This window comes from Halichoeres trimaculatus, unplaced genomic scaffold, assembly GCF_033239565.1.
Source record: "Halichoeres trimaculatus isolate MK-OKI-2021-1 unplaced genomic scaffold, fHalTri1.1 fHalTri1_scaffold_15, whole genome shotgun sequence".
Classification (NCBI taxonomy): Eukaryota; Metazoa; Chordata; class Actinopteri; order Labriformes; family Labridae; genus Halichoeres; species Halichoeres trimaculatus.
In genome coordinates, this window is record NW_027437193.1 from 7943317 (window position 1) to 7970566 (window position 27250).

The 27250-nt window shown below is 40.8% G+C and overlaps 1 protein-coding gene across 1 annotated transcript in view; it reads left to right on the forward strand.

Moving 5' to 3' along the window:
- LOC141803906 (partitioning defective 3 homolog) overlaps nt 1-23532 on the forward strand; it is a 340481-nt gene extending 316949 nt beyond the window's left edge. Inside the window, exons 23-25 of the mRNA XM_074687978.1 lie at nt 1998-2121; nt 11866-12008; nt 18900-23532. Coding sequence (XP_074544079.1) covers nt 1998-2121; nt 11866-12008; nt 18900-19296 — 664 coding nt within the window. The 3' untranslated portion in view covers nt 19297-23532. The remainder of the gene's footprint in view (nt 1-1997; nt 2122-11865; nt 12009-18899) is intronic.
- Nucleotides 23533-27250: the final 3718 nt, after the last annotated feature.

The following is a 27250-nucleotide window of genomic DNA, read 5'->3' on the forward strand; positions in this document are numbered from 1 at the left end:
GATTTTTTAGTGTTCCTAAGAATTCTACGCACTTAATGAAATCTTGTGAATTTATCATGTTTATAATCCAAAATCTGTTTTTTAGCATCACAGCTTAAAAAAACAACTAACATTTAAGAAAACATTGGAAAAATAAAACATAAGTCTAAAATTATCCTGTTTTTTGTCATAAATCTAATCAACTCAGCATTTTATTCACCCTTAAAACTTAACATTAAGAAAACATAAGGTCCCCTTCCCCGTAACACAGCCAAAACCTTTACGATGTTGTTTTTCATGGTTGCTTTGTGTCTAGTTTGGATCTAGTCAATGTTTCCTCCACTTCATTCTTTGTGTTTTTACAAGTTTCTGCTCTTTTTTTCCATATCTGGTCTTTTCCCTCTGCTCTCATTTGTCACCAATCCAAAAATTGTGCCACATTGTCAACAGGAAGAAACAATGTCAAGAAGTGTAAACGTGCCTGACACCTTTATGCAAAGTGTAATTCAAGGTAGTTAGGGTTGAAAACAGTTTTTAAGGCCTTGACCAATCAGAAACAAGTATTTCACCTGGCTCAGATAATCAGTGAGAAAGCTGGGTTATTAAAAAAGAATAATATTAAGTCAATAGGCAATCTAGCAATCGGTACTCAACGGTAACAATTTTGGGTACTTTTTTGTGTTAAGTGGTAAAAAATATCAATTTGTTTGATAATAAAATTTATCCATCTTTAATTTTTTCAATTCAACATATTTATTTTTCATTATATAACCTTGCAATGCTGTGTTGATGTCCAGCATGGAAAATTGCCTACTCTTCCACTCCCTCACAGACCCAATGATGCATTTAGGTACCTAAACATGGTACCTTTTGATCGTACATGAATCGGTACCCGGTACTTTTGACAGAATTCGGTTGGTACCTATAAAAGTATCTACTTTGGCACCCATCCCTACAGGTATGAGAAGAGTAAATATCACAGATGGATGATTTTTGAACAACGGATATTTGTTTTTATTTTACTCGGGTATTAACTCAATCGTTTGAATTGTTTTAAAAAAAAACAAGGTTTTTGTCAGCCACTCAGCGTTTATGATGATCAACACTTCAGCTTTGCAGTCAAAGTGATAGCTTTATTGTATGAACTGATATTAGAGATCATATGTCTGTGGCTGGACCAGGTTGTCAGGTTCATTTTAATCAAATTTTTTTTTTTTTAAAAAAGGGGAAAAGCAACCCACATTTTACAGTTAGAGGACATTGATAACTGGAAATGTGATCTATTGTTGGATGAGAGACAAAGGTTTGGCCCAACTTCACAAACAAAAATGTCCTAAATAGCTGAACACAGCAAGTATCTATAGATTATCTTTCTGACATTGGATCAAACACAAGTGAACAACCTTGCAACAAGGACTGCACATGTTAGCTAACAGCTACAACGATTCATATTTAACCGCTGCACAGTTCACTCCATCACATCTAATGTAGCTGCAGTTTTTGAACATACATTCCTGAGTGACCACTGAGAGTGCATTTGTTCGATGGCCCATGAGGAAGCTGTACTCAGGGCAGCATTGTTTGATGTGAGCACGACAAAGCTGCGACAGACAATAGCAGCGCACTAGTTGAATGATATGAGGCCGGGGGGGATTGAGGGGGTGACAGGGTGTTGTGTGTTGTTGCAGTGCTCACCGTTCATCACGAGTCTTTGTTCATTGTTATGAATAATACATCAGAGGCACATTAGTTTGATTCATACCGCTGTGAGTTTGGCTGTAAGGCCTCCTCTTGGCTCTGCCCTCACTTATCATGTTTTTATGGTTTATCTGGGTTGAATGTTTCTGGGTTGCTTCTCTCAGTGTCAACAGTGCGTTTGATCAGTTCATGGACAAACCCTGTTGGATTTTAAATAACTCCATCCTGCAGGCTGTTTGCACTCTGCGCTGATGGAACCAGGTCACTTGTTCACAATGGACCTCTCACGCTCATCAATCTCCCTCCTCTTCCCCCCACAGTAACCGGCTAACTCCTAGCAACCACGACCGGATACAGAGGCTGAGGCAGGAGTTCCAGCAGTCCCAGAATGTCCCGGAAGACCCCGACGACCGCCGGAGGACGTACAGCTTCGAGCAGCCGTGGGTGAGTGTCTGAAATGACAGGAACCGGTGACACAAGTGGGCCGGAGAAGATGGCTAGACTGTCAGACTGTTAATGTCAAGAAACGACCTCTATCAGACCGAGACTGTGGACGTGTGTCTTCCAGTGCTAGCCTGAGGAGAAGCTAACAGTGTTAGCATTCTACAGGAGCATGGTATTAACCTCACTACTATCAGCCATGCACACGACTGATGATGTCATTCTGTCCCCACCTTAGGATTACCATTAACCTCCGTGGGCCTTCCTGGCTACGTGTGCTAATGCTAACACCCCCTCACCCTCTAATTCAACCACCTGCATGCAGGAGTTTGCACACCTCCTGACGCAACCATCACTAACCCCACCCACCTGTCACATCCTACTCTACTCATCCATCGTCCTGTCTGTCACTCATCCACACGGACCCTCCCTCCACTTCATGGACTTCACATTGTGTCTGAGTCTCACTTGTGAACCTTTTTGTGCCTTTTTGAATGTGAGGTGAGCATTGATTTAAGTCTAAGCACCACAGGCTGAAAAAAGAAAAGGTACACTCTGAAGCGACAAAGGGGAAAACTAAGCGAACAAAATCTGAATGCCTTCAAAGATTTTTGCTGGTGATGAAATCGCTTGTCATATTTTTAGTATTTATTTTAGTCTTCCCTGCGTTCTTGCACTGCAACTCAAGTGTACTTGGTTTTACAATAACAGGTTATGACTCTACGAGCAGTGAGCTGTAGCAAATTTTAAATCTTTGAGACAACATTTTAGTACTTTTTTGTAATTTTTAGCATCTCTGTGTTATGTATATCTTATTATGTTGTTTTATCTCTAAAGGATGTGTTTTTCCTCATTCCTTCATCTAGTTTGGGGCAGGACGCCTTATTTTTGTTGACTTCACACCTTTCTTAATACAAACACATCATGGACACAGTACACACGATAATGTTATCCTTTATGGTGATAAAACGCGTGTTGTCCCAAACTAGACCCAGTGTGTTGTAAATCATGCACCAAATTCAATGAATCCTAGTGAATTATGTCTCTTCACAAGGTCATTTTGCACACACAGCTGTGGTTTTTGTACATTGTATGAAATCTTTTCTATTGTTTCTACACCTCAACTTCTCACTGTAGCTTTGCCCAGTGTTTTGGTGTGCAAAATTTAGTCCTGTGATTTTTAAACGACATGATAAAGTGAGAGCTCACGAACCAAATGATCTGTGCTTGAGCCTTCTTTTAGATAATAAATCCAATAAACTGTAAAGTGCTGTTTTGCATTGAAATATCGACACGGCATGTGTGTTTAATGGGTTCTGGCGTTGCACGGCAGGATTGCAGGACAGTGTGGGAAAGGAGAGCACAGGTCAGTTCGCTCTTTGTCTCTAAACAAGCGAGCATGCTCTCAATTATAGAGCTCAACAATAAAACAGCATTTTGTTTGTTTTCATCAACAACAGCAAATTAAATATGATCACGACTCTAATTTTCCCATGAAACTTCAGGTTTGGGTATCACACACTCAAAAAGTATAGGATGTATCTGTTTTTAAAAGATAATGTGTTTTTTTTTCTCCGAATGAACTTTTTTTTACAAGATAGAAAATTATTTTTTGACTATTTTATTATGCTTTTGAGTGGTAAAACAAAAATAGAATATAAATTTTTTCACCTCAAATTTCATGAGATGTTAGTTTTAGTCCACTTGTAGTAGTAGTATTGGTACAGTTTATTCAATTGTTACATATAAACAACCAAAAATTCTAAACAAACCAAAGTTATTGTATTAGAAAGTGACTGAAAAGGCATATGTAGAAGTTGGGTGCTTATCTAGGCCTTGCCTATATATTTAAAAAGTCTTCTTGTGAATCAAATTGAATTATACAGTTACATTTTTTTAAAATCTTCTCCTTGACAATCAAAGGTTACTAACCCTAACAGGAAACAGAAAATGAAGCAGGACATGTCGAAGATTTTTATAATGAGGAGGCCAAACTGCGTCCCTGACATATGCAGCATTTTTTTTACTCTAATATGAAACACAACAGACTGGCGACACATGATTAATGTTACCAAAAGAAGATGTTTGTGATACAGACACTGTACTTAATTTTAACTTAAGTTTTGACATTTAAAATGATAATAGCTAATTATAGCTTGAGATTTTAAAAGTGGCCAATTAAATGCCAAAAGGAGGCAAGAGTCACCCTGACCGCCTCATTGGACATGCTCCTGTCATAGGGTTAATTGGACAAGCTACCTGCACCCTGTAATGATGGAGAAAAATTAATGACATAGCACAAAGGGGGAGACAATTTGTGTTTCATAAATTATTTGTTGGAACAATGTTTCTCTGCAATAAATCTTAGTTTAGCTGAATATGACAAGAATTTGTCAAATCTCTTCTGCAAATACAAAACAGCTTTAGTTTTTCTAAGTTTATGTCACCAGTAACCTGACATGCCAGACTGACAGTTTCATAAATCCACCATGGAAATATTTCCCTAGTCCATCTGGGTAGCAGCTCTTCGAATGTGTTTTCAGAGGCGAAACCTTCAAAAAATCAGCAGCTGGTGATTGGACGACCGTTCTGATTGACACACTCACCACAGACCAATCCACATCAAGCCACGGTATGACTTAGCTTATGTGCGCCGCTGCGGAGAAACAATAGACGAACAACTACAGAAACACAAAAAACAGCTGTAATAGTGGCGCTAGATGACTGCTGCTTTTTTTGCAAAGTTGACTTAAGAATCAAAGGAACGCTGACAAGTAAGAAAGTCTGCTGAAGTCTCGTCTGCTCGTCACTTCCGCAGCTCCCGCAGCCGTTAAGAATTTAGCTGAGTGAATTTGTTCGTCAATGGAGCCTGGCAAGATGGATCTGCAGGATTTCAGAAACTGAATCAGGCAGGTCTATCTTTATTCTGCAAGGTTATGTCACCAATCCTTATGAGTTTAAAATGGTTTCTTTCAAAGCACAAACTTTAAATCTTCGACTTTTTACAAGCACAAAGACCCACACAGAAATAATACTCTCTATGACTGAGAGTGTGTCTCAGTATTAGGGATGTCCTGATCCGATACACTGATTGATATCAGTGCCTGATAAAGCTATTTTTGGAGGATCAGATAGCATCGGATTTTGTTGTGTGATCAGGACGATACACTTTTCAAATGTTTTCAGCACTGTCTTGCTTTACGACTGCTGTAAATCAAACCACATTGCAAATATGTCCGCTTTGTGGGACTACTTCTCTTTGGAAAACAATGATAGTAAAACAGCATCTTGCAACATTTGTAAAGTGAGTGTTCCTCAAGGAGGTACCAACAGGGCTCACTTTAATACAATGGATATGATTCCTCACTTACAACAGAATCAACCAATGGGGTATGGGATTTATCAGAGTAAGGTATCAGTTTTGAATCTGTGTCGACAAAAAATATCATTGAAAGTAAAAAAAAAATCTTAACTTTAGTGAAAAAAAGCACACCAAAATTTGAGGATCTGCTGTCAACCTTCGTTTTTTTTTTTACACCAGTCAAGCTGAGGAAACCCCCAATGGTCATTTTCATCACCCTCCTTCCTCTCAGGCTGCAGCTCACACCGAGGCCTGCTTTAGTAATTGCCTGGTATTAAAATCATACCCTGGCTATAGTGGTGGGCCATATGGAAAACAGGAGAATGTGTCTTTGAAATTCAATTACCTCCTCCATGCATATATTACAGTTTGTTGCTTCATCTGAGTGATGGGCTGCAGAGCTCAAGGAGCCAGTGTCCTTTTTCTTAATTCACCTACAGCTGCCCCACTTCCAGTCTCTGCCAGGAGAGCTCTGCACACGAGACACTCCTTATTTATGAGGAGCAAAAACAATTATATGAAACAGGAGCATGTTACATAGATGAAACAGACCCAACGTGGACTACATAGAAGTTCATAAGCAATGGGAGTGCTTCTCTGAATAGTCAGATGGATCATTCGTTACCATGTAGGGGGAATCAACAATTTGGAGCCATTTCTCAAGAAAATCTGCAATTTTTTTTCTGATTCCATTTCCAAAAATAAGTAAGAAGAAACAAAGCTGCTTTATCTTTTATGTCCAACCCCAGTTGAGAAATCAGTGACTCCTTGTGATTGGGTTTCTTTTCATTTTTTTTCTTTTAATAGACACAATTCTTCCTATCTCAATCAGACACATAGATGTAGCAGCTACATGCTAACACTAATGAAGCTAAGTGCACCTTTCAGCCATGTTTTGGACCCTAGACCAAATGCCGACTCCATTAATTGACACGTCCACTGAACTACTGCTCTACCTAGCCCATATTTTCTAACCTGTGTGCCTGATTGGCCCAATTATCCGTTTTCTACACAAGCTGTTTTCTCAACCTTTGGCTATTTAGCCGTGTGACTTCCATGAATTTATCTTCTGTGTGGCGGGAGACCTCCTCTCCTTCTTTTTCACGATAGTTTGGGGAGCAGGAAGGGATTGTGGGTAGCACGGTCTAATTCCATCAGGATGACTGATGCCTGCTCTCCCGGCAGCAGCGCGCCAGCTTTATTGCACTCATTTATACCACTATGGGAGAAGAGGAGTTCGTTTTCCTGATGCTGGAGGTTTAAAAAAGGCATAATATTGCCTCTTGTATTTTACTGCAACATTTTAATACCTCTATTATCTTGATTTCTTTAGGGTATTCCCCCTCTCTCTTTGACAATCACCATGTGAGCTAGCATCCCAGAGAATATTTAATATGCCCAAACCTCTGAAGGGGTTTTCCTCCTCCCGTGAAAGATATTGGGACTGTAATTTACCCATGGGCGATTCTCCATGCAGCTTCAGAATAAGGGTCATGTTAGTTCTCTCTACTTCCCTCTCAGTTGTCTGCCAACTTCTTCTTACTGCCGACTCGAGCAGCGAGACAGTGCCAATCATTTCCGGAGATGATTGCCCCCGGCTTCATTCGCTTTTAAAGGGGAGTGTCTCTTTAGCGCTCTTAATCGTTTTATGGTCTTCCCACCAACTGATGTCCGCAGTGCTCCCGCCAGGCTCCCAACACATTGCACTGCCATAAAAGTAATTACATTGGCTTTGTGTTACGACTGCTTGGTACGCAGTTATTGCACCCACACCGCTAATGAACATCAGAGGAGCGGAAGGAGTTGTGGTACAAGTGTGGGCTGGAACTCAAAGGTGGTGCAGAGAGGAATAATAGTGTCTGCTGTTTGAGTGATGGGGCACGCGTTGCTGACCCAGATTTAGATCTCAACAGTGAAAATATACACTTTACACTGCAGGTGTATGTACCACTGATCTCCATCCTCTGGTCATTGCTCTAAGCCTGACTAGCATCTTAAGTTACCGAAAAGGAGTTAACATTAAGAGATAACTCATGTTAGATATTTTCCCAGGGACCAAAACTTGAAATAAGAATGCCTCCAATGATCTCATTCTTTTCTCTCAGATTCTGAAAACACAGCATTCGTGCACCTGAATTGTCATGTTAGCATAAGCTAATCACAGGTATTTGACACATATCTGCTCCGTAGAAAGCCAACTTAGGTCGCTCTTCATCCCAAACTGCTCTCCAAGTGCCTGGATGCAAGTGAAAGTTGAGCCAAGCTTCACCTTCATTTTGGAAAAAAACTTTATCTGATTGGCATTATGTTTCACTCTGGTTTGTGTTTTTCTTTCATCATGCTACGTCCACTATTGTAGCCGCTAAGGATAGCTTCTTCCACTTGCTAATCAACACGCAAAGTCACTTGCGCACTGGGTGCTCAGTGATTGGCTGAAGTAACCATGTATGCTCTCCACCCAGAAACATCCCAATACAACCAAAACATCAACATACAGGCTGAGGAAAGGGTTTGAGGCTGACACAGACACTGACACACAGATATAGAGGCCCAGAAGTGATGATTGAGCAGGATTATTCCTGTAAGAGATTTTAAAGGAAACCCTGCAGACTATACCTTTAAATTGTAATGATAACTAAAATCACCCAAATGGCCATAATCAAAGTTCACATACTCTTGAATGTTTGGCCTGATAATATTTACATAGATTAATACACACTTTTAAAGCGCTGTAAAAGATGATAACCACACCTGTGACTTGTTTGATTGTAATTAGCGTCCATGTATAAATAGTTAATTCTGAAGAGAGCTCTGCGTGCTTTATTCAGAGTCAGAGGGAAAGCAAAAAAACTGTCCAGGAACCTGCTGGAAAACATAGTTGAGCTTTATAAATCAGGAAGAGGACATAAAATACATCCAAAGATTTGATTAAGATGAGGAAAATGATTGGTTCTGAAGGGGACAAATTATGCTTGGGTATGTAAACTCATGAGCACAGCCTTCACCACTCATTTACATAACATACATATAACTTACAATAAAGATGTATTAGACATCCACCTTGGCAACAAATTTCTCCATCCTCACTACTTACTTGAAACATGGCCTGCAACAATGTCTGACTAAAACCTCAGTGTAGCCCTAAGTTATCACTCAATTGTAAAAAAAAAAAAAAAAAAAAAAAACATGGTTTCATCCAAGAAGCTTCATACCTGATTGAAACTAGTGATCAACTGAACTAGGAAACTGCACGTACCAATAAACTGCAAAGAAAGTGGGCAGAATGTTGACTTTTTCTCCAAAGCTACCAAAGTTTTGTGTCTTTTTCTCTGAGTTAAACTGAGTGTCTCTTAATGTGCATCTTTAAGAAAGTACTTTATGAGGAGGTTTTGCCTTTAACCTCATAAGAACAATCAATTTTATGAAACTACAGCATCCCGGCATTTCAAGAAAACAGTGTTAATACAGGTGGAGGCCATGTTAGCAGGCTTTTCATCTGTGTGACTGTTGATAAGAGGAATAAATATTTTTGAAGTGGTTGTTTAAATGGTAATGAGTGCCAATTTTTACTGTAAATGCATTTAGATATACATTCCAGATTAAAATAATGCATATCAAATAATACCTTAAAGACATGTAGACCATGCAAATGTTGACTGTCATGAAGTAACAGCAGTTGTTTGTCTCAGACTGTCGCATCATCCACAGACTGAGTGTTGTCTCCTTCATTAACACCCACTAACATCCTGCTCGCCTCATCACTGCACCCCTGTTCTGAGTCTCCAGCATGGCCCCTCCCTCACACACCCCCACCCTCGTGTCTGTCTGTGTCTCACCTTCATTTTGACCTGAGAAGAGACGAGCTCAGGGTGTGTCTGCCCGACTGGCTGCTGGTAAGTGACTGTGGTTTGGACTTTGGGGGGGTGAAGGGGGGAGGGTGGGAGATTTTGTGAGGTATCATGTGTCAGGGACTGCTGCAATTTTTTGTAGAGCTACTGTGTGGAAACCCTGACTTCAGTGGTGCTGATTATTGTGCTTTGAATTCAAACAAAGGTGTTCAAATTGAGCCTTAATGCCTGCTTTTGCCAGATGAATATTTCCTGATTATGATTTAGAGTCTTGATTAAAACTGACAAAAGAGACACACTCGATGCATCAGAGCCCCCAGGCCCATCTCTCTGTAGTTTTCCTCTGCAGGGAGAAAAAAAAAACAATTTATAAGATGTATCAGCATTAAATGAGGCCTTACCAACCAAAATGATTCTTTATTTCAAGTATACAAAATGCACTAAGAAAATGATCACTGTTAGGGATAAAACTGTAGCACACACTACACATAATGGTGAAATCTGCTAAGGTTACCTACTCTCACTGATTGTTTGCATCAGTCATCTGTTAGCTTCATCTTGAATAGCCAATGTTTGACTGAAAGCAGAAAGGTCAGCAGTATTTATTTAACTCCACTAAAGTCATTTCACCGCAGGAAAAAAAAGAAGCTCACTGACAGAAACAAAAATAACCTTTACTATCCAGCACTACTTGCTCTTTCTCTCCGATTAAAAGCCTCAGTGAAGCAGTTTCTTTTCAATAAATGACAAAGAAGCCATGTTGTTGTGATCCAAATGATCTTCGTTAGGAGGAAAGTGCTGCAAACCTAAAATCAACACACATCTGTCAATACGTGCAAAGTCCAAGACGAATCCAACGAAATATGCTGGAACTGAAAAATATCAGGAAATCAGAAAAATCAGTCTACAGAAAACAAGGTGGCTGCATGCTGTAAATTAATTAGTGATGTGAATCTGGAAACAAACATCACAGAAAACACATGTGAAGAAAAACACCGCAGATTCAAGACTGCTCCACACCTGCAGGGGGTGCAGAGCGTGACTGTTTGTAATGTTTCATTTTTGACAGAAAAAAAGAAAACTTTTTCTTATTCAGACCATGTAGAAACAGAACATTACTATGGTCGCATATTGCATTCACCCAATAATTAAAAAAAAAAAAAAAAGTCTTCCTGTGTTATGACATTACTATCCCCCCAAAATAGGATTTTTAAATTTATTAATAATTTCCTGCTTTTTTGAGATACTATCTTGTAAAACCAGAAATTATTTATGATTTCATGTTTTTACAAGAAAGTATAAGAAAGCATATTTATTTTTCATTTTTCTGTTTTTTTATAACATATCTTGTAAAAACAGAAATTTATGTATTCATTTCCCTGTTTTTATGACATAACTTTCTTGTAAAAGCAGATTTTTAGTTTTTGATTTTCCTGTTTTTATGAGAAACTTTTGTAAAACCAGAAAATATTTATTTTTGATTTTCCTGTTTATGAGAAACTATTTTTAAAAACAGAAAATAGTAATTTTTGATTTTCCTGTTTTTATAAGATACTATCTCTTAAAAACAGAAAATATTTATGATTTCCTGTTTGAACAAGGTAGTATATATATTTTTAATTTTTCAGTTTTTATGCAATACTATCTTATAAAAACAGAAATTTATTTATTTGTCATTTTTCTGTTTTTATGACATAACTATTTTGTAAAACTAGAAAATACTTTTTTGATTTTACTCTTTTTTGAGAAACTATTGGGAAAAAAGAAAATATTTATTTTTGATTTCCCTGTTTTTATGAGAAGCTACCTTGTCATCACTAATTGTCATCTTGATGAAGAAACCTGAAACATATAACTGTTAACTAAAAAACATAAAAAAAACCTACCTCACCTGTACTGACCCAACACCTATGATTAGCGACAAAAACATGCAGCAATGAGTCATGAAGCTAATCGTCAAGAGACATCTTATTTTCATGAGATAGTTATGTCATAAAAACAAGAGTTTTGTTTTTTTTTTGCTGTTTTTTTTTAAGTGAGTGCAATACACCACTGTACATTACAGACTTCTCATTTAGCATTTGTTTCTTACGGACATCTTACTCAGGGTAACTCGAACCTGTTAAAATCCCTTTAACTCAGAGGACTTCTCAAACATTTACAAACAGCCCTTAAGACACTTTTGGAAAATTAGTTCTAGTGAAAACTACTCACAGTCTTAGATTGACCTTCAAGCCCTCAGTAAATGGATTTACATTGTCTTTCTTTCACACCAAGACACTGTGACAGTTTGACTAATGTGTCCCTAGTCATTTGGAAAGCAGGCTCAAAAAATGACCCACTTAGATCTTTTATGTCTTCTGTTCTTAAATCCCCCCCAAATTTTCTCATTACAGTTTTAGTGAACATTACTGCCTATTTAACTGGACAGTATTTAGAATTTGTTTCTCAATAAAACAAAAAATAAGTGGAAAACATCTTATCATGATGACATTTTGGAGATCAGAGCTAACCAAGCTGCCCTCTCACTGTTTCCAGTCAAACAACAGCAGCAACGGACCGGGCGGGTACAGCCAGCCGGGCCGCCACTCGGTGTCGGTCGAGGTTCAGATGCAAAGACAGAGACAGGAGGAGAGAGACTCATTCGCCCAGGCACAGCGGCAGTACAGCTCCCTGCCACGGTAAGAGTGACCCACCAAGTGTGTGTGTGTGTCTGTGTCTGTGTGTGTGCGTGAGTGTGAGAGAATGAGGCAGGGGGACAGGCTTGATATGATGTCGTGTTTGATGTTTGTTTGTGCCGTCTCACAATCAATATGTGCTCAGAGTGTGTGTGTGTGTGTGTGTGTGTGTGTGTGTGTGTGTGTGTGTGTGTGTGTGTATGTGTGTTTACACGCTGAGAGCATCCTCTGGTGTTGCTGCAGTCTCTCTGATATGAAATGTGTCCAAGAGGTTGTGACTGTTTCTGTGTCTGTTTTAGATCTGTAATTCAATCTAATGTGCTGTAATGTACTGTAATGTGTTTGTGCGTATGTGTGTGTTAGTGTGTGTGTGTGTACTCTTGTGTAAGCCTGTCTGTTGGTATCAGATTCCCAGTGATAGCCTTGACACAGTAATGTTAGCACAGCCTGCGTGTATATATAAGCTTATATATAGCATCCATGCAAAAAAAGGTCATAGAGGGTGAGAGTCAGACCACACAACTACACACACTAACTCACACACATTGATACACACACTCTCAGCCTCAGAATGGAAAGATCACGTTACCCTCTCACACAGATCTGACATGATTGCCTTCCTCTCCCTTAATGTGATTCCCTTTGATCTGCATGATATGACGGCCTGTTGTTCCAGGAAGGGCTACTGTGTGTGCTAAAGATGGTGTGTGTGTGGGTGTGTGTGGAAACACTAGACTGTTTTTTATAAATCAGAACTAAATTGAAAATGATGAGATCTGGACTCACTTTGGGCTTTTACAGCAATCGTCTGGTATTTCTTGACTGTACAAAGTTGCTTTAACCGGTTTTGCCCCAGCGGCTACAATTGCTGCCAAAGTGTATCACTGTCATTTTCTACTTACAAAAGAAAAATCTCAGTGTTACTAATACAACTTTTTCAACTTATATGCTACTTATATGCTAGTAGATAACTTAAACAAACATTTTGGTTATTGAAAAATAGTTTCCAAGTGGTTCCTGTCACACGACATAATCTGCTCCTTCTGGAAGACATGGTGGATGCAAATCGTTCTGGAAACAGCCAATTTTCTTAAATTTAGTATGATTTTTCCCCCAAAACATATTTACGGTTATTTAACGTTCAAGTCTCTAGAGTAACCCTCCACCCAAAAATTGTAGCTGGGATAAATAGTTTTTGTTCATGGGCTTATTTCTGTGAGTGACAAAAGTTGCCAGTGGGCACATAGCTAGTGGAAAACTAGCTATGTGCTAATAACAAATAATAATATTTGTTGTGACTATATTATTATCTTTATAACTTTATAACTTTATTAGTATTGTAATTATTATTATTATTATTATTTCAATAGAGGGATTATCAGTCTATGTCATCATGAAGATGCACACGCATCTTGACCGCAGAAGTAGCGTTTAGCTCTATTCATTCAGACAAGTAAGCAATTTTTAAGCACTAAATTCAACCTGTTATCAGCATCAAAATGCACGGTTGTTCTGTGGTCAGTTTTTAGAAATGATACTATACAACAGAGGCAACTACTATCAAGTTTGACTGTCAAAGAGCAACTGGTGTTTCGGCGTTAATAGCGACCATGCTAACTGGTGACTCTCAGCCCACAGTATGAGGCCCCATTTACACGGAGACTCCTGCAACGATTCTTCCTTTGCGTTTTCAAAAGCCACCTGCGTTTACATGAGGACGGCGTGAAAACGATCCGCGTTCATAAGACTCCAGGAGGAGAAGTCTCCTCCTCTGTTCTTTCTTTTTCTGCCGTTTTGTTGTGTGAGACGGTCGGCAATCCAACCATAACGCGCATTACCGCCAACTACTGGCTCAACTGGAAATGTGGCTGAGCGCGGAGCCTTCACCTGAAACTGTGAGTGCGCATGCGGTGACGTCAGCGTTTCACCCTGAGACGCTCCGCTCTGTGTTTACACGAAGCTGGATGGAGGAGCGGATTCAGCTCTTTCCACTCTGGGGAGCGTTTTCAAAAGTTTGCGTTTTCACTGAAAACGCAACGTGGTCTCGTCTAAACGTTTGCGGAATCGACCGTTTTCGGCGTCGTGTAAACGGGGCGTTAGTGATTAACGGCCGAGAGTCACCGGTTAACAGGGTCACACTTTACACTGAAACGCTAGCGAAATCTGCGGGTAAATAATTAACTCTGGACGTAGTTTTCTGGTTCTTTTGTTATGAACCCGATCTCAGACTCAGCAGTCTGTGCGCTTTCTTTAGTCTGAGAGGATTTCTGATTTATTGACACATGTTTACGTCCTGGTCTGTCACAGTCTGTTAAGTGTCCACCGATAATGCAGTCATGAGCATCGAGTGACAGTTGTGTTGAAATCCCTCTCTGGGTACACGCCGGATTCCTTAGCTAAAAACATCTTTCCACCTAATTTCTGTCCACTTGCTGATCTCTTGTATCCACTGACCACTAATTCACAAACCTGGGAGCTGTTTACCATTCGTAAAAGTGAAAAGTGCTTATATTTAGTTTAAAGATGCGTTTTTTCGTGGTTAACTCTTCCACGTCAGTTGACAAACCATTATACTCCGCAGTGCGTCTGCACCCAAGTTGCGTGTGCATCTGGCGTTGTTGATTCCTTCTAAACAAAGTACAAAATGGAAAAAATAACTTGATTCAGAGGGACTCAACTGATAAAACTATATGCCTTAAAACTCTTGGGTTAAAGATGATATTGTTACTACAAAGTGGAAAGCAGTAGTGTAATGGTAACTTATCTAGCATGGACCTGACTACAAGGAAATTAAAAGTTATTATTGTCTGTCTAAGCAGTCTGCAATTACCCAAACTCTCAAACACCCTGCAAGGTCAGACTTTGTGCTCACCATCAGCTTGCACTTACCATACACATACAACATTAAATACATTATCTTCTATTACTCCACCGTCATACTCTAATCCACTGTTATCGACGTAAATCCCTTCCTTGATAAATATTGCAGGCAGCTTTACTGAAAGATTAATGATTCACTGTCTCGCTCCAGCGGTCAGGAGCAACATCCTGTGGCCTCGTCCCTTTATTTTTCCTCCACTAATTCCATTAAGGAGCCTCTGTTTGGATAAACCCCGCTGTAGGATCTCCAGAGCAGCGACTATTGTTTGACTTAGAGGATTCCATCGAGGCTGAGATGGAGAAAGTACGGCCTTGATGGGAATCATATGGGCTCATATAGGTCACGAATGGTGAAACTCTTTGTGAGAGCGTGAGTAGATTTGGAAAGAAAATGTGATTAATGGTGGTAGTTTTCTTAAAAATAACAGCTTTCATTTTGGGAAAAAGGTCAGCTCTCCTCTGGGTGAGACGTTTTTTGTAACAAGAAGTTGTGAGTGAAAATAAACCGCTGCCATTGAAGCAGTGACGCCGGATGAAAGGACGTCATATTTATCATACACGACGGCATTGATCTCAGAGCCAATTTAACGCCATTATTGGAGACCAAAGACTTGCTGCAACAGCTACACATGTGTCCATGTCTCTACACCTCTCTCAAAGTCTCCCTTTTTCCCCTCAATCTCCCTCCGTCACCTTTCCCCTCCTCTGTTTTATCATCTGTCATGCTTCACAGTGTGCATGCACAGCATACAGAACATCTTTCTGTATTTACCACACATGTACAAGCCCTCTCTTGGCACGGCATCAGACAGAGGGAAGCGATCTGCTTTGCATTTCTCAGCAGGGAGGCAGACCGGCTTTGGCCTCTTTGTCAACATGTGAAATGAAATCTGATTCCAGGGACGCCCGTCTCTGAAAATTGGAATCACTCAACCATGTGCAAGAATAAACCTGGGCTATATTCTCCATATCTCACCGATCGAGAAGCGTATCCATTCCCCATTGCATTCAGTCTCTCTTGAATAAAAACAAAAGTCTTTTCTGTTCTCATTAAGGATTTTTTTCTTCACTTCCTACTCAAATCCAAACACAAGAATAATGTGATTTCTTCACAGCTGGCTGATAAACCTGCTAATTATGCATGGCTCCCAGTCAAAGACCCATTGATGTTTTGTGTCTTGTTCCTCTCCCTTTCCTCTGGTGTTTCCTTGCCCTTGAGATAAATAGGTGGAGCTGCAGGGTTTGTGACACTCATGCATATCGTACGGGCAGAAAAAACACACACAAGCCTGTCACAATGAGGCTAGCCAAGCAGAAACGAGAGCTAATGTCACACATCTGGATTTTTTCCCCCCTCCCTGACACCTTTCTTGCGAAGGGGCGAGGCAGCACCCACCAGCAGCAAGACGACTAACTGTGCCTTTAAGACACATGTGTCAGGTGTCAGATATCAGCCTGAGCAAATCCATCGCAGACAAGATGGTCGCCTCATTTTTCCACCCTGGAAAGGTCTGCTGTTACTGTCTGTCAGATCCAATGGTTGTTTCTGTCTGTCTTGAAATGGGCCTAATGGGCAGAATGGGGGCTTTGACATGGTTAGGTATCTCTGTACGATGTTACCACAGCCTGCTACCTGCCCAGAGGGAGTTTGTGAGGCTGTAATGGTGCCTCATTTTCATTGAACGTGATATCTTGGCGACCATACAACTGAAGGAATAATATGATTTTTCTGTAAGGCAGCCAAACACTTTGAGCCCCTCCCATGAGATAATGGCACTGGAAAAGAAACGGTAGTGTTGCTGCCTATACTCCTCCACCAGACCAGGTCACAGTATTAGACAAAGAGGATGAGATGTATCTTATAGACAAATAACATCATTGAAGGAACCAATGGGAAAATTTAGGGAAATATTTGATAAAACACTGATGAAGAAAAAGATGTCTTAGATTTGTTTTGTGGTGATGTTATAGTGAGATTGGAGTTGGTAGTTGAGCACTGGTAAGGCATAACCAGGATTAAGTAGCATCAAATGTCATGTTATGTCTCAGAAGCACGAGATAGTCTGCTGACCTTCTGGAATGAGCTGAAACATGACAATCAAAAGTGGTAGACTCAAACAACAGCTCCAACTACAAAAAAAAAAAAAAACTTTTCTTCATCACTTTGCAGAAAAGTAGTGTTAAAATAAGATCTGCTTTTCATTCATTTGCTTCCAAAACAAACACACGACTTGGCAAGAGTCAAATCTTTGAGATGGTGGGTGATGGTGCTCATGGGAAATGGAGTCTTTGTTCCAGAAAAACATTACAGATTCTTGCCAAAAGTTGTTCCTGCTATCAAGTCCAAACAGATAGTCCTCACACTGCTTTTAAAGAAAATAATTCAAAAGAGGTCGGTCACTTTACCAGTTGTTACTTTCTAATATGTTTTATTGGATCCAAGCAGTTTGAGTGAACTTACTCTGATCAGTTGCAGTAGCTCCAAAAGACTGTTCTACCCACTGTTCAGTGCCTGCAGGCTAAAGCCCTGTTTCCACCAAGCTGTCCAGTTCGGTTCGTCTCTTTTATGGCGTTTCCACTGACTAATCCTGGGACAGATCCCCCCCCCAAATAACTGAGACAAGCCGTCCCACTTTTTGGCACCCTTCCACAGGGGTGCCAGACTAAACTGATTCAATCTCAGAAGGTGGAGCTCCAACACTGCAGACTGTTGATTGGTCGAAAGAGTCGTCACTTACTGTGTGACAGTGGCTGCATTTCTCCTGGCGGCACACAATCTTCTCTGAAACGAAGCTTGATTGTAACAAAGAGCCATATGGCAATCACATAGAAGACAAACTGCTTATTGCTGGATGTCTTCAATCGTTGCTCTTTGTTTACTGTGTTGCATTTTTCTTCTTCGTTGGATTTATCAGTGGGGTACACTGTGTTGCGCTGCTATGGCATCACGCTATTATATTACTAATGCGGCTATCGACATCTGGTTTACACACCGCCATCCACGAGCGGGCATGGTTGGCTGTGGAAATGCAAACAGGACCAAGCTTAACCAGGCCAACCGGTACCATACTGTACTGATCTGAACTGGACTACTTTGTGGAAATGGGGCTTAAGAACAGGAAAAAAAATTACACAGGCAGTTGTTAAAACAAAAAAAAGAGATTAAAAAACTTTACCCTAAGTGATCAGTTACAGTACAAGCAACAAGTTGTGAGTCATGTCATCAAAAACATATCATTTATTATTTTTAGGTATGGCATGGTTGTTGTATGTTGCTTCTCAGCTGTTCGTAGCTAAACTTGATATTGACTGCCCTAATGCTCTACTACCCAGATGTAAACAAGCACAGACGGCAGATGGCATCTCACAGCATGGCTTTGTTTTTCAACTTACAATTTTGAAAAATAGTGATAAAATTGTAAATAGGCTGTGTCAGGTTAAACTGTCATATGAAAACTCCACCAGAGAAATGAATAACAGATCAGGGCTAATGGTGCTAGCTCTGCTAACTGAAGCCAACCTAAGTGAACCAATTTGATCTTGTTAGATACAGGAGAGCTGTTCTTGATTAATTGTCCTTAACTTTTTTACTGTTTCTTGAGTGTTTTCTTACTCTTGGAGTAGTTGGTCGGTTTGACTTAAAATTTCTGGGCATACAATTAAAAGCAAATAGCTTCAGAACATCCTGAGTTAACAACACCATCAGTTCCCTAGAATGTAATGCCAACACAAATTTGCTCTTGACACAGGAGTCCAGAATCACACTTTTGGTTTCATCATCAAAAACAGAAAAAATTCTGTCCCAAAAGAAAGAATAAATACATCCTTTCCTTTTTCACCTTCACTATCTTGAGCAATCCTCTCATAATTATTTATTGTGTGATGAAAACCTGCAAACTAACACTGGAAAAAAAAACCCTGTGGGAAAATGGTGCAAGTATTCCTTTAAGGAAAAGAGCCAAAAGTGAAACCACAACTCACATTCCCCTCTCCTGTTTCCTCTTTTCTCACCAGGCAAGCCAGGAAAAACCCCAGCTCCATCTCCCAGGACTCCTGGGACAAAGCGTACCCACCTGGGGAAGTTTTCCAGACAGCAAAGGACAACCCCAGGTACTCCAGCTACCAGGGCTCCAGGAACGGCTACCCGGGTGGCGGAGGTGTCAACGCCCGAGTCCTCCTGGAGGCCCAGGAGCTGCTGAGGCAGGAGCAGAGACGCCGTGAGCAGGAAGCCAAAGGGAAGTTAATGCAAGAGAACAGCGGAAACAGCAGCTATGAAGGGTACTCCACAGGGCACCTGAAGGACCCTGCTTCTCCAAAGGGTCCTTACCGCCATGACGTACCGCCTTCACCTTCACAGTTAGCAAGGCTGAACAGATTGGGGTCTGAGAAAGGAAGACTCTTCTATTCCTGAGGAGTATCGTCGGACTGGTGGATGAAAGCTGGACAGAGAACTTTACACAAACATCAGGAGTGGACGCTACAAATCATGGCAAAGGGACAAACTAGAGGTCATTTAGCTTAGACATGATGTTAGAGGTAAACAGTTGTGAAGTGTACTCAGTATGTGGGTGTTTATTTTCATCCCTCGCTGTGCCGATGACCTATACGAGTAATCAGTCCCTCCCACAGACATGAGACGCTCAGTGCCTTCTCTGCATCCACGAACACTGTTTGTTCACAGTCATCCAGGACTCTGAATCATCGAGCTTTGGCACCGTCACGTGCTGACAATCAAAATGGGCAGACAGGCAAGTGAGTGGGTGCTCTTTAAAGCCCACGGAGGAGGTGTTAGTTTCTGTGTGGGTTTGTGTGTAGGAGAGTGACAAGGTACATGTTTCACGATTAAGTATGTGTGTCGTGGCTTTACAAAGTGTCCCACGGATGACTCTTCCCATCGGTCACAACTCGACGTTAACATTCAACCTCCGTACCAACGCTGCCGGCGTTTCCCTGCATCCTGTTTTCACTACATCCAGTGTTTTCTGCTCAGCTACGGTGCTTTCTCACTGGAGGAGTCCCCAGGGAGCAGAGGAAACACGGCAAAGTGTATGAAAGAAGCAGGGCATAGTGTGTGTGTTATTAATAAAAAAGCCCCCCTCATAAATGATTCATATCGTGTGTTATCTCCATGGAGGAGACCCAGGCAGAGAGGGTAGACAGCTCTGATCCTTTGCCTGGCCCCCCTGCACCGCTCTGGGCTTGATTCCCTGGCCCGCCTGCTTGTCTGTCTGGAGCTCCAGCTTCCATCCTCTCTCTTGTCATTCTCTCTGTTCATTACCTTTCTGTCTTCTACCTCAACACCCCCAACCTTCATCCTCCTCTCCTTCACACTCATCTCCCACCTTCCTCTCATGTCACCCCTCCCCTCTCCCTTCCTCTTCCTCCCACAACCCACCACCACCCTCCCTTCCTCCTCGTCTCCCGAGTGAGGCTCTGCACTGAATTTTTCATCACAAGCCACCTGCTGCCTGCCAGAGCCAGAGAAAGCTGCCACCAGAGGCACCGACAGAGGGCCCGGCTTCTGACATAAAAAGGGGAATAACAGCGAAAAAAAGAAGACAGAACAGAGATGGGTAGAGACAGACAATGAGCTTCTCAGTGTGAGATTAGCCGGCGCTTTTGTCCCATTTTTTAACAAAAGGCAAAATTGTCCCGAGGAGTTAATTGCTTTCAATTTTCTCTAATTGCTCTGTATTTTTTTTCATTATTTTTCTTCCTTTTAACAAAATTACCTGACACTTTTCTGTGAAATGTGCAAAAAAGTAATGAACTGCTTTTTCCCTAAAAAAAAAAGATTGTTAAAACATCTCCTGGTGTGTTGCAGAAAACATTCAGCTCTGGTCACCCTGCAGAGCTGCAGAGTAAATCTGTGCAGCCAGAGTCCATCCAAAGCAGGCAGAGCAGAAAGTGATTTTTTTTTTTTTTTTCCTGAGTGAGTTCAACTCTACCCCACTGTGCTGTGATTGGCTACTGCTGGCTTCATCAAAGTGTGTCTTCAGGGCTTTTTACCAGGAAGCTCCTTCACCCAAGAGTACAAAGGACCGCTGCTCACTAATGAAAACACGAGAGGGTGGATTGTTCTGTGGAACAGCCAGTTTTATGTTGATCTACCACCACTTTTTGGTCTCTTTTATGCGTCCAAACCACTTCTACTTTCTTCGTTTTTTTAGATGTTTTAACTCTTTTCTGTATTTGTTCACTTTGGCGCCACCTGTGGACAAACCTGTACCTTAATCTTTTTGCAAAATCTATCATACCATCTTTTAACAGCAAAGCCTACCATGAAACATCTGATACTCCGATGTAGAAAATGTAAAAGTCTTTTCAGGGGGACACCTCCCTCTCTCAGCGGTTTAAGAAACAGGAAATGAGTATATAGAAGCAGTTTGTCTTTAAGTAAATGATTTATTTTGCTTTTTCTGGATCATTTGCAGCATCATTAATCATTTCAAACCGTTTCATAAGCGTCTAAAGTCTCCTGACAGGAGCTTTAAATCAACTTAAAGTGGTCAATCACATCACAGGATAGGATTGTGTGACACCCTCTCAGCTAAAAGAAGCTCAAAAGGCGGAATAGCTAGTTGGAACAATGCTAGTTCAATAGCTCTCTGGGTTAGCTTGCTTGCTACCTGCCCAAAAACTCATTTTGAAATATCTTAAAACCAGACTTCTTAGGTGAATACTTCACAAGAGGTGAGGGAGATACTTCAAGTTAGCTACAGACAGCAACCAGTCTAAGGCTACAAAGGACGGCTGCATCCTCCACGGCTAAACATTTTCTGTGTTTCACTCCTCTTTGGCTAAATATTACAGTGATAAATATTAAGGTTTGTTTTCAACTCCAGCATCAACAAATGTTAACCAAAAACAGGTCTAATAATTTAAAATAATCTTACAGATGATAATAGAGGAGATTAAGTGACATCATGCTAAGGAAGTCAGCTAGTTAGCTACATGTTGCTAGCTTGGGAATCCTTTGAGGAAGAGACCATCTCATTCTAGTTAAGCCTGAAACCCTTCAAGGATGCTTACCCTGATTGGGACACAAGTCCTGTCGCTATTCCCTATGAGGGCTTGGTTGCTGATTGGCTCTGCATCACTGAAACTTGTTGCTTGTTGACATTTGTTGATAGTTATTTCAACCAACTTTTAAAATGAGGAAAACTTCCCAGACCTGAACGAGAGAAATAAAACTTTCTGCTTTTTTTGGACACTACTTCAGGTAAACAAATCATTTTGTAGTTTTAGGTTGAACCAACTCTGCACCAGTTGCTTTTTGATTATGCTAACCCAGCAGCATGTTCCACATGGACCTGTGGGTATTTTTTTTTATCCCACTCATACCTTGCAGATGCTAACAGCCTTTTTTTTCTCATTTAAAGAAGAGGAAGCTAATCAGTTAGAGCAGCAGCTGTACTCGTAGGTCGTAAAAAAGACCTGGGGTGTTGATGACACATGCTTAAAAATCACCACCACAGCAAACCAGCCCACAGCTCTAATTGCTGCAGTAGGTGGCAACCGATCCTCCTCGTCTGAACCTACCCATCTTTGACTTCACTAATGTTCACGTCTCTGCCTGCAAACGAACAAACGAGACCCAGCTGGGGTGACTTTAAAATCAAAAGGGAAATACAGAAAAATAAAACCTGGCCATCATTAAGCTGTGGAAAACAAACAGGCGGTTCGTAATTGCCCTTCACTCCTACACACTCGTATGCAGAGTGAAGCTGCATGACATACATTATCTCCTGTTGGTTAATGAAGACCCTTGCTGGGGAAGAGACAGGCTTAGTGGGGGTGATAAATGATATACGGAAAACGTGAGAGGGTGAAGAAACTGCTTTTTCCCCTCAGTGTATGAACCCTTTTTTTAAAACCTGGGGAAAGTTCACAACACTGCTCTGTTTTAAGCTAACGAAAGCAACCTTTTTGAATAATGTATGAACTCTGACGTAGAAAAAAATCACATTGGCTCCTTGCAGTAAATCACTGCAAAGGAAGCTGATGGAAATGTTACCAAATAAGATGCAAACTGTGCATGTAAGGGTAAAAAAATCTCTCCACTTGGATTGTTTTTGTGAAGAGTGTGAAGCTGTAGCGGCTAGCGCTTCCTGCTGTGAACACTAGTGCAACTCAACATGCAGATGAGCACATTTAGAAGGATGTATTTGACCTGTGCTGTAAACTTTACGGACTTTGCTGTTCAGCTACTTTAGTTACGGGGTCTCATATCAACAAGTGCCTGAAATAATATCGTAATATTTTACACATAAAGAGACACGGTGTTATTTGTTTGTTGGTGACACTACAGCACACAAACTACAGTGTGTGTTTTTAAGCGTTTTTATTGTCATGTGATTAAAATGTGTCATTTTTAGGGGTACTCCTTCCTGAACTTTTTCTAAAAAGCGTTATTTACAAGAGCCAACACTTACAAGCGGTTATCAGTGTATTTGTATCCCGTTTGATATTGCCTTCAACCATGCTGTACCATGCTGTGTTTTAAAGTGTAAGAAATGGAAGCTGATGTGCAATTGTTTTTGTTTTTTTCCAGAAAACTTTTACATGATATATTGAGAAATGTACACAGCCACTTTTCCTGTACATATCAAATTTAGAATAAAACGGAAGGCTGTTCCATCCTGTTTACAACCTCGCCCGCCTCTGCCTGTCTTACCTTTCTTTCCCTCCCGTCTCCCCTCCTCTCGCTAAGCTTTGAAGTGGGATCAAATGAGTCGTAAATGAAGCGTGAGGGACTCACTTTGCTGTCAAATGTCAAATCTGTCAGCTCTGTCTGTTGATGGCTTCTTTTAAGAAGTTGGCGGATAGGAAAGAGATTGCACGTGAGGTGAAACATTATTTATTCCTGTGGGGAAACTGTGCAGCAGCTGACGTTCAAAAGTAACTCAAAACAACACTTGGCCTCTCTGCGAGGAGTGTGTAACTGATCTGTCGAACATGCTGAGGTAATCTCCCTAAACGCCATTGTGTTTCCTGTTATTAAGTCCAGCCTCCTTCCCATTGTCCCTCACAGGGGATCTGTGGAGCCGCTACTGTTTTTGTTCTTGGGGTCAAAGGTGACGTCCTAACCAAATACCTCTAATGCTACTTAAGCCAGCGGCTGGATGTGTTGGAAGGAACTGAACAGAGGGAGAAGAGGTGGAAGCAGAGAAATCCCTTTGCCTCATCCTGTGCTTTTATCCAGCATGGCAGTCGGATTTTTTTATTGACTTCACAGTGTGTGTGTGTGTGTGGAGAAAAATGTGTCACAATGTTATTCCATGGGATTCCGACTACAAGAGGGATTTCATTTTCGCTCCTTCTCAGAATTATTTGGCTCTTTTAAATCTTGGACCTTTCTGGACAGCCAAACACCCTCTGAGCATTTTCTTTATGGAAACCAACAAATCAAACACACACACACACACGCCGACTCTGGTATTCAAAAGGACATTTGGCGCTCTCACAGATGGATTCAGTTTCTGCTGTCTCAGCTCTCTGATATTGAATTATCCTGAAATATAGAACACGCTCAAAACTCCATGGGTTTGCTGCAGGGTTTCATATAACACAAGCAAAACATGTTTAAAACAAACAGATGTGCAGACTCTTATCTCCTAGGACGCATGATATATCCTGTAACTTTGTGTTTTTATCCCAAAGAGAGGCACCACCAGCCCCTTTGACTCTACATTTTCCAGATGATCTAGATAATTTTAGGATAACTTCGTTCACACATGCACCTCAAAGAAGGGAGATTTTAATCGTAAGACAGCAGAGCAACACAATATGCTTTGAGAAGGTTTTTAATAACACAAAAACAGTAACAGTAAACATTATAAAGGCAACTGAGACAGGTTATGCAGAGTTTACAGCAGAGAAACTCTCCTCTGTCTTAGCAGCTGTTTACACATGAACTGTTTTGTAAAGTAATGTGGTGTTTTGACCAGCTTTTACACACACACACACACACACACACACACACACACACACACACACACACACACACACACACACACACACACACACACACACACACACACACACACAAAAAAAAAAAAAAAAATTCTGGGTGACTAAAAACTCAAATGTTCAAAACAGACTGTAAAAAAAAATGGACGTCATCTTGCTCAGCTCGAAGTGAGGTGGCCACGAAAACTACTCCCCCTGGTGGCTGGCTGCAGTATAGGTAAAAAAAATCAGACTCCCCATCATTCCAGATGGGCTGTGGTCAAACTTTTAAAAATTAATACACCTCATAGAAATGTTTCTCACGTCCAATTGTTGTGAGGATTTGAATATATCATTTGGCTGCCTTGTATTTAAGTCCTCTTTTTTCTGAAAAGTTTCGTTTTCATTAGTTATGAGAGGTTAAAAACAAGGTTTTAAGGCAGGTTTAACAATGATTGACAACCGCCGTTCTTGTGTATTTTTTTCGGGGATTGTAAAATATGTCGGAGGGTAGAGTCAAGAAGTGATTAGACTCTCGAAAGAAAAAATTAATTATTTTTGTCACGCGGTTCCCCTCAGATTCTCCCAGAATCCCTCACAGTCTCTACTGCACAGACTCTGGCTGCACAACAGCTACCAATGGCTGGGCCTGTGAGAAGGGTATTTTGGCTTCAAAACTGTTCAATGGTGACCCAACCCTTTTTATTAACATGTAAACAAGAGATACATGGATCATGTAAAAACTAAGATGTCACAGCCTCGTTCACACGTGCATGTTGGGTTCTAGGCCAAATAGCCATGTGTGAGTGGGAGGAAGTGTTTTGCAACAAAGTTAACCACATAGAATACTAACACAACTGCCAACTACTAATCTTGTTTGCAAACTCTATCTTTGTCATTTGAATGCAGACTTATTTTTAAAATTGCAAATTAAAATTTTCCTGATTTCGGTCAGGCTGCTCTCGTGTAAATGAGGCAGAAATGATGCAACTCTGTCCGCTAACTGATGGTGACATCTCCTGACTTCTGCTGTGTCACCATGACTTCTTGGGAATAGTTGTAAAAAAAGATGAACTGAAAACTTTCTGTGTTCATACATGCAGCCCATCAGAGTTATGTCAAGAAATTTTAGATTTGAGTAAATGTTGAAAAACTTGAGAGGTGTTTGGTGTATTGCTCAAAAAGAAAAGAACTAAAAGAAGTTAACAATATAGATACTGTGCACTGTTTCTTTCTGCGTGGGCTACTGAAACTTAAATTCCTCAAACATCTTTGCCAGTTCTGATGGGAGCTCAAACTATACTATATGTTTTACTCTATTTTATGATATTTTACAATATAATATTTTATTTTAGCTGCTAATCTCAACAGTTTTCGGTCCAGTTAATCCAACTTTATCGTTGCTTCCAGATGCAAATCAGTTACTATTGTAATGCAGGAGTTACCACTTTTTAGACTCTCATTAGGAACTTAAGCCCAGTTTCCATCAAGTGGTTCAGTTCAGTTTGTCTTGGTACACGACACATTTTATGGTGTTTCCACCAATTAATCCCAGGACAGATCCCCAAATAACCGAGACGAGCCGTCCCACTTTTTGGGACCTTTCTGTTGGGGTACCAGACTGAACTGATCCAAGAAGGTGGAGCTGCAACACTGCAGTCTGTTGATTGGTCAAAAGAATTGTCACTGGTGTCAGCTTTGTTAGCTATGTCTGTGAATAGCATGATGCTACTCTGCCTTTTGGTGTTCCCTCTGTTGCCGGGTTAGCATGGCTAGCTTGTCCATCTTATTGGAGTTAGATCTTACGTTCCCAATAACGATGGACGTAAGGACAGGTTGATGTCATTGCTTCTTAGCTCACACCTCAGTATCAGCAGGTCTTCCTCACCTCCTCTCCTCACTTGTGGGGAAACATCAGGCCTTGCACCAGTTAGCATTGACATGCTACAGGCCATAGTTACATGTAGGATCTCCAGACAAACACGGGAGCAAAATTAACAAAAATATCACCGAAGACAAAACCAGTTTGGTGTCCATGACCAACAAATGAGTCGTACAAAGTAATGACCCACTGAAAAAACAAAGATGAGGAAAAGTAGATGAAAAAAATCACAAGAAATGGACAAGGAAGAGAGAGCTGCCACAACAGGCAGCCACAGCAGGGAGGCGCCTAGCAACAACAGGGTGATGAACGACGATGATGATGATGTAAACAGTGGACAGTCAAAGGAAATGGATGTCAATCAAGGCCGTCCTTGATTTGGTTTACGTGCTAGTTTGAAGTTTCACAGTAAGCAGTTGGTAAATGGTCACCAGGGGATGATCCTTAATGACTTTTTTGATGTGTGTGTTGTCTGAGCAGATAATAAACTGTTAGGATGTTAACATACAACACTTTAAAGTGTGACTAATCG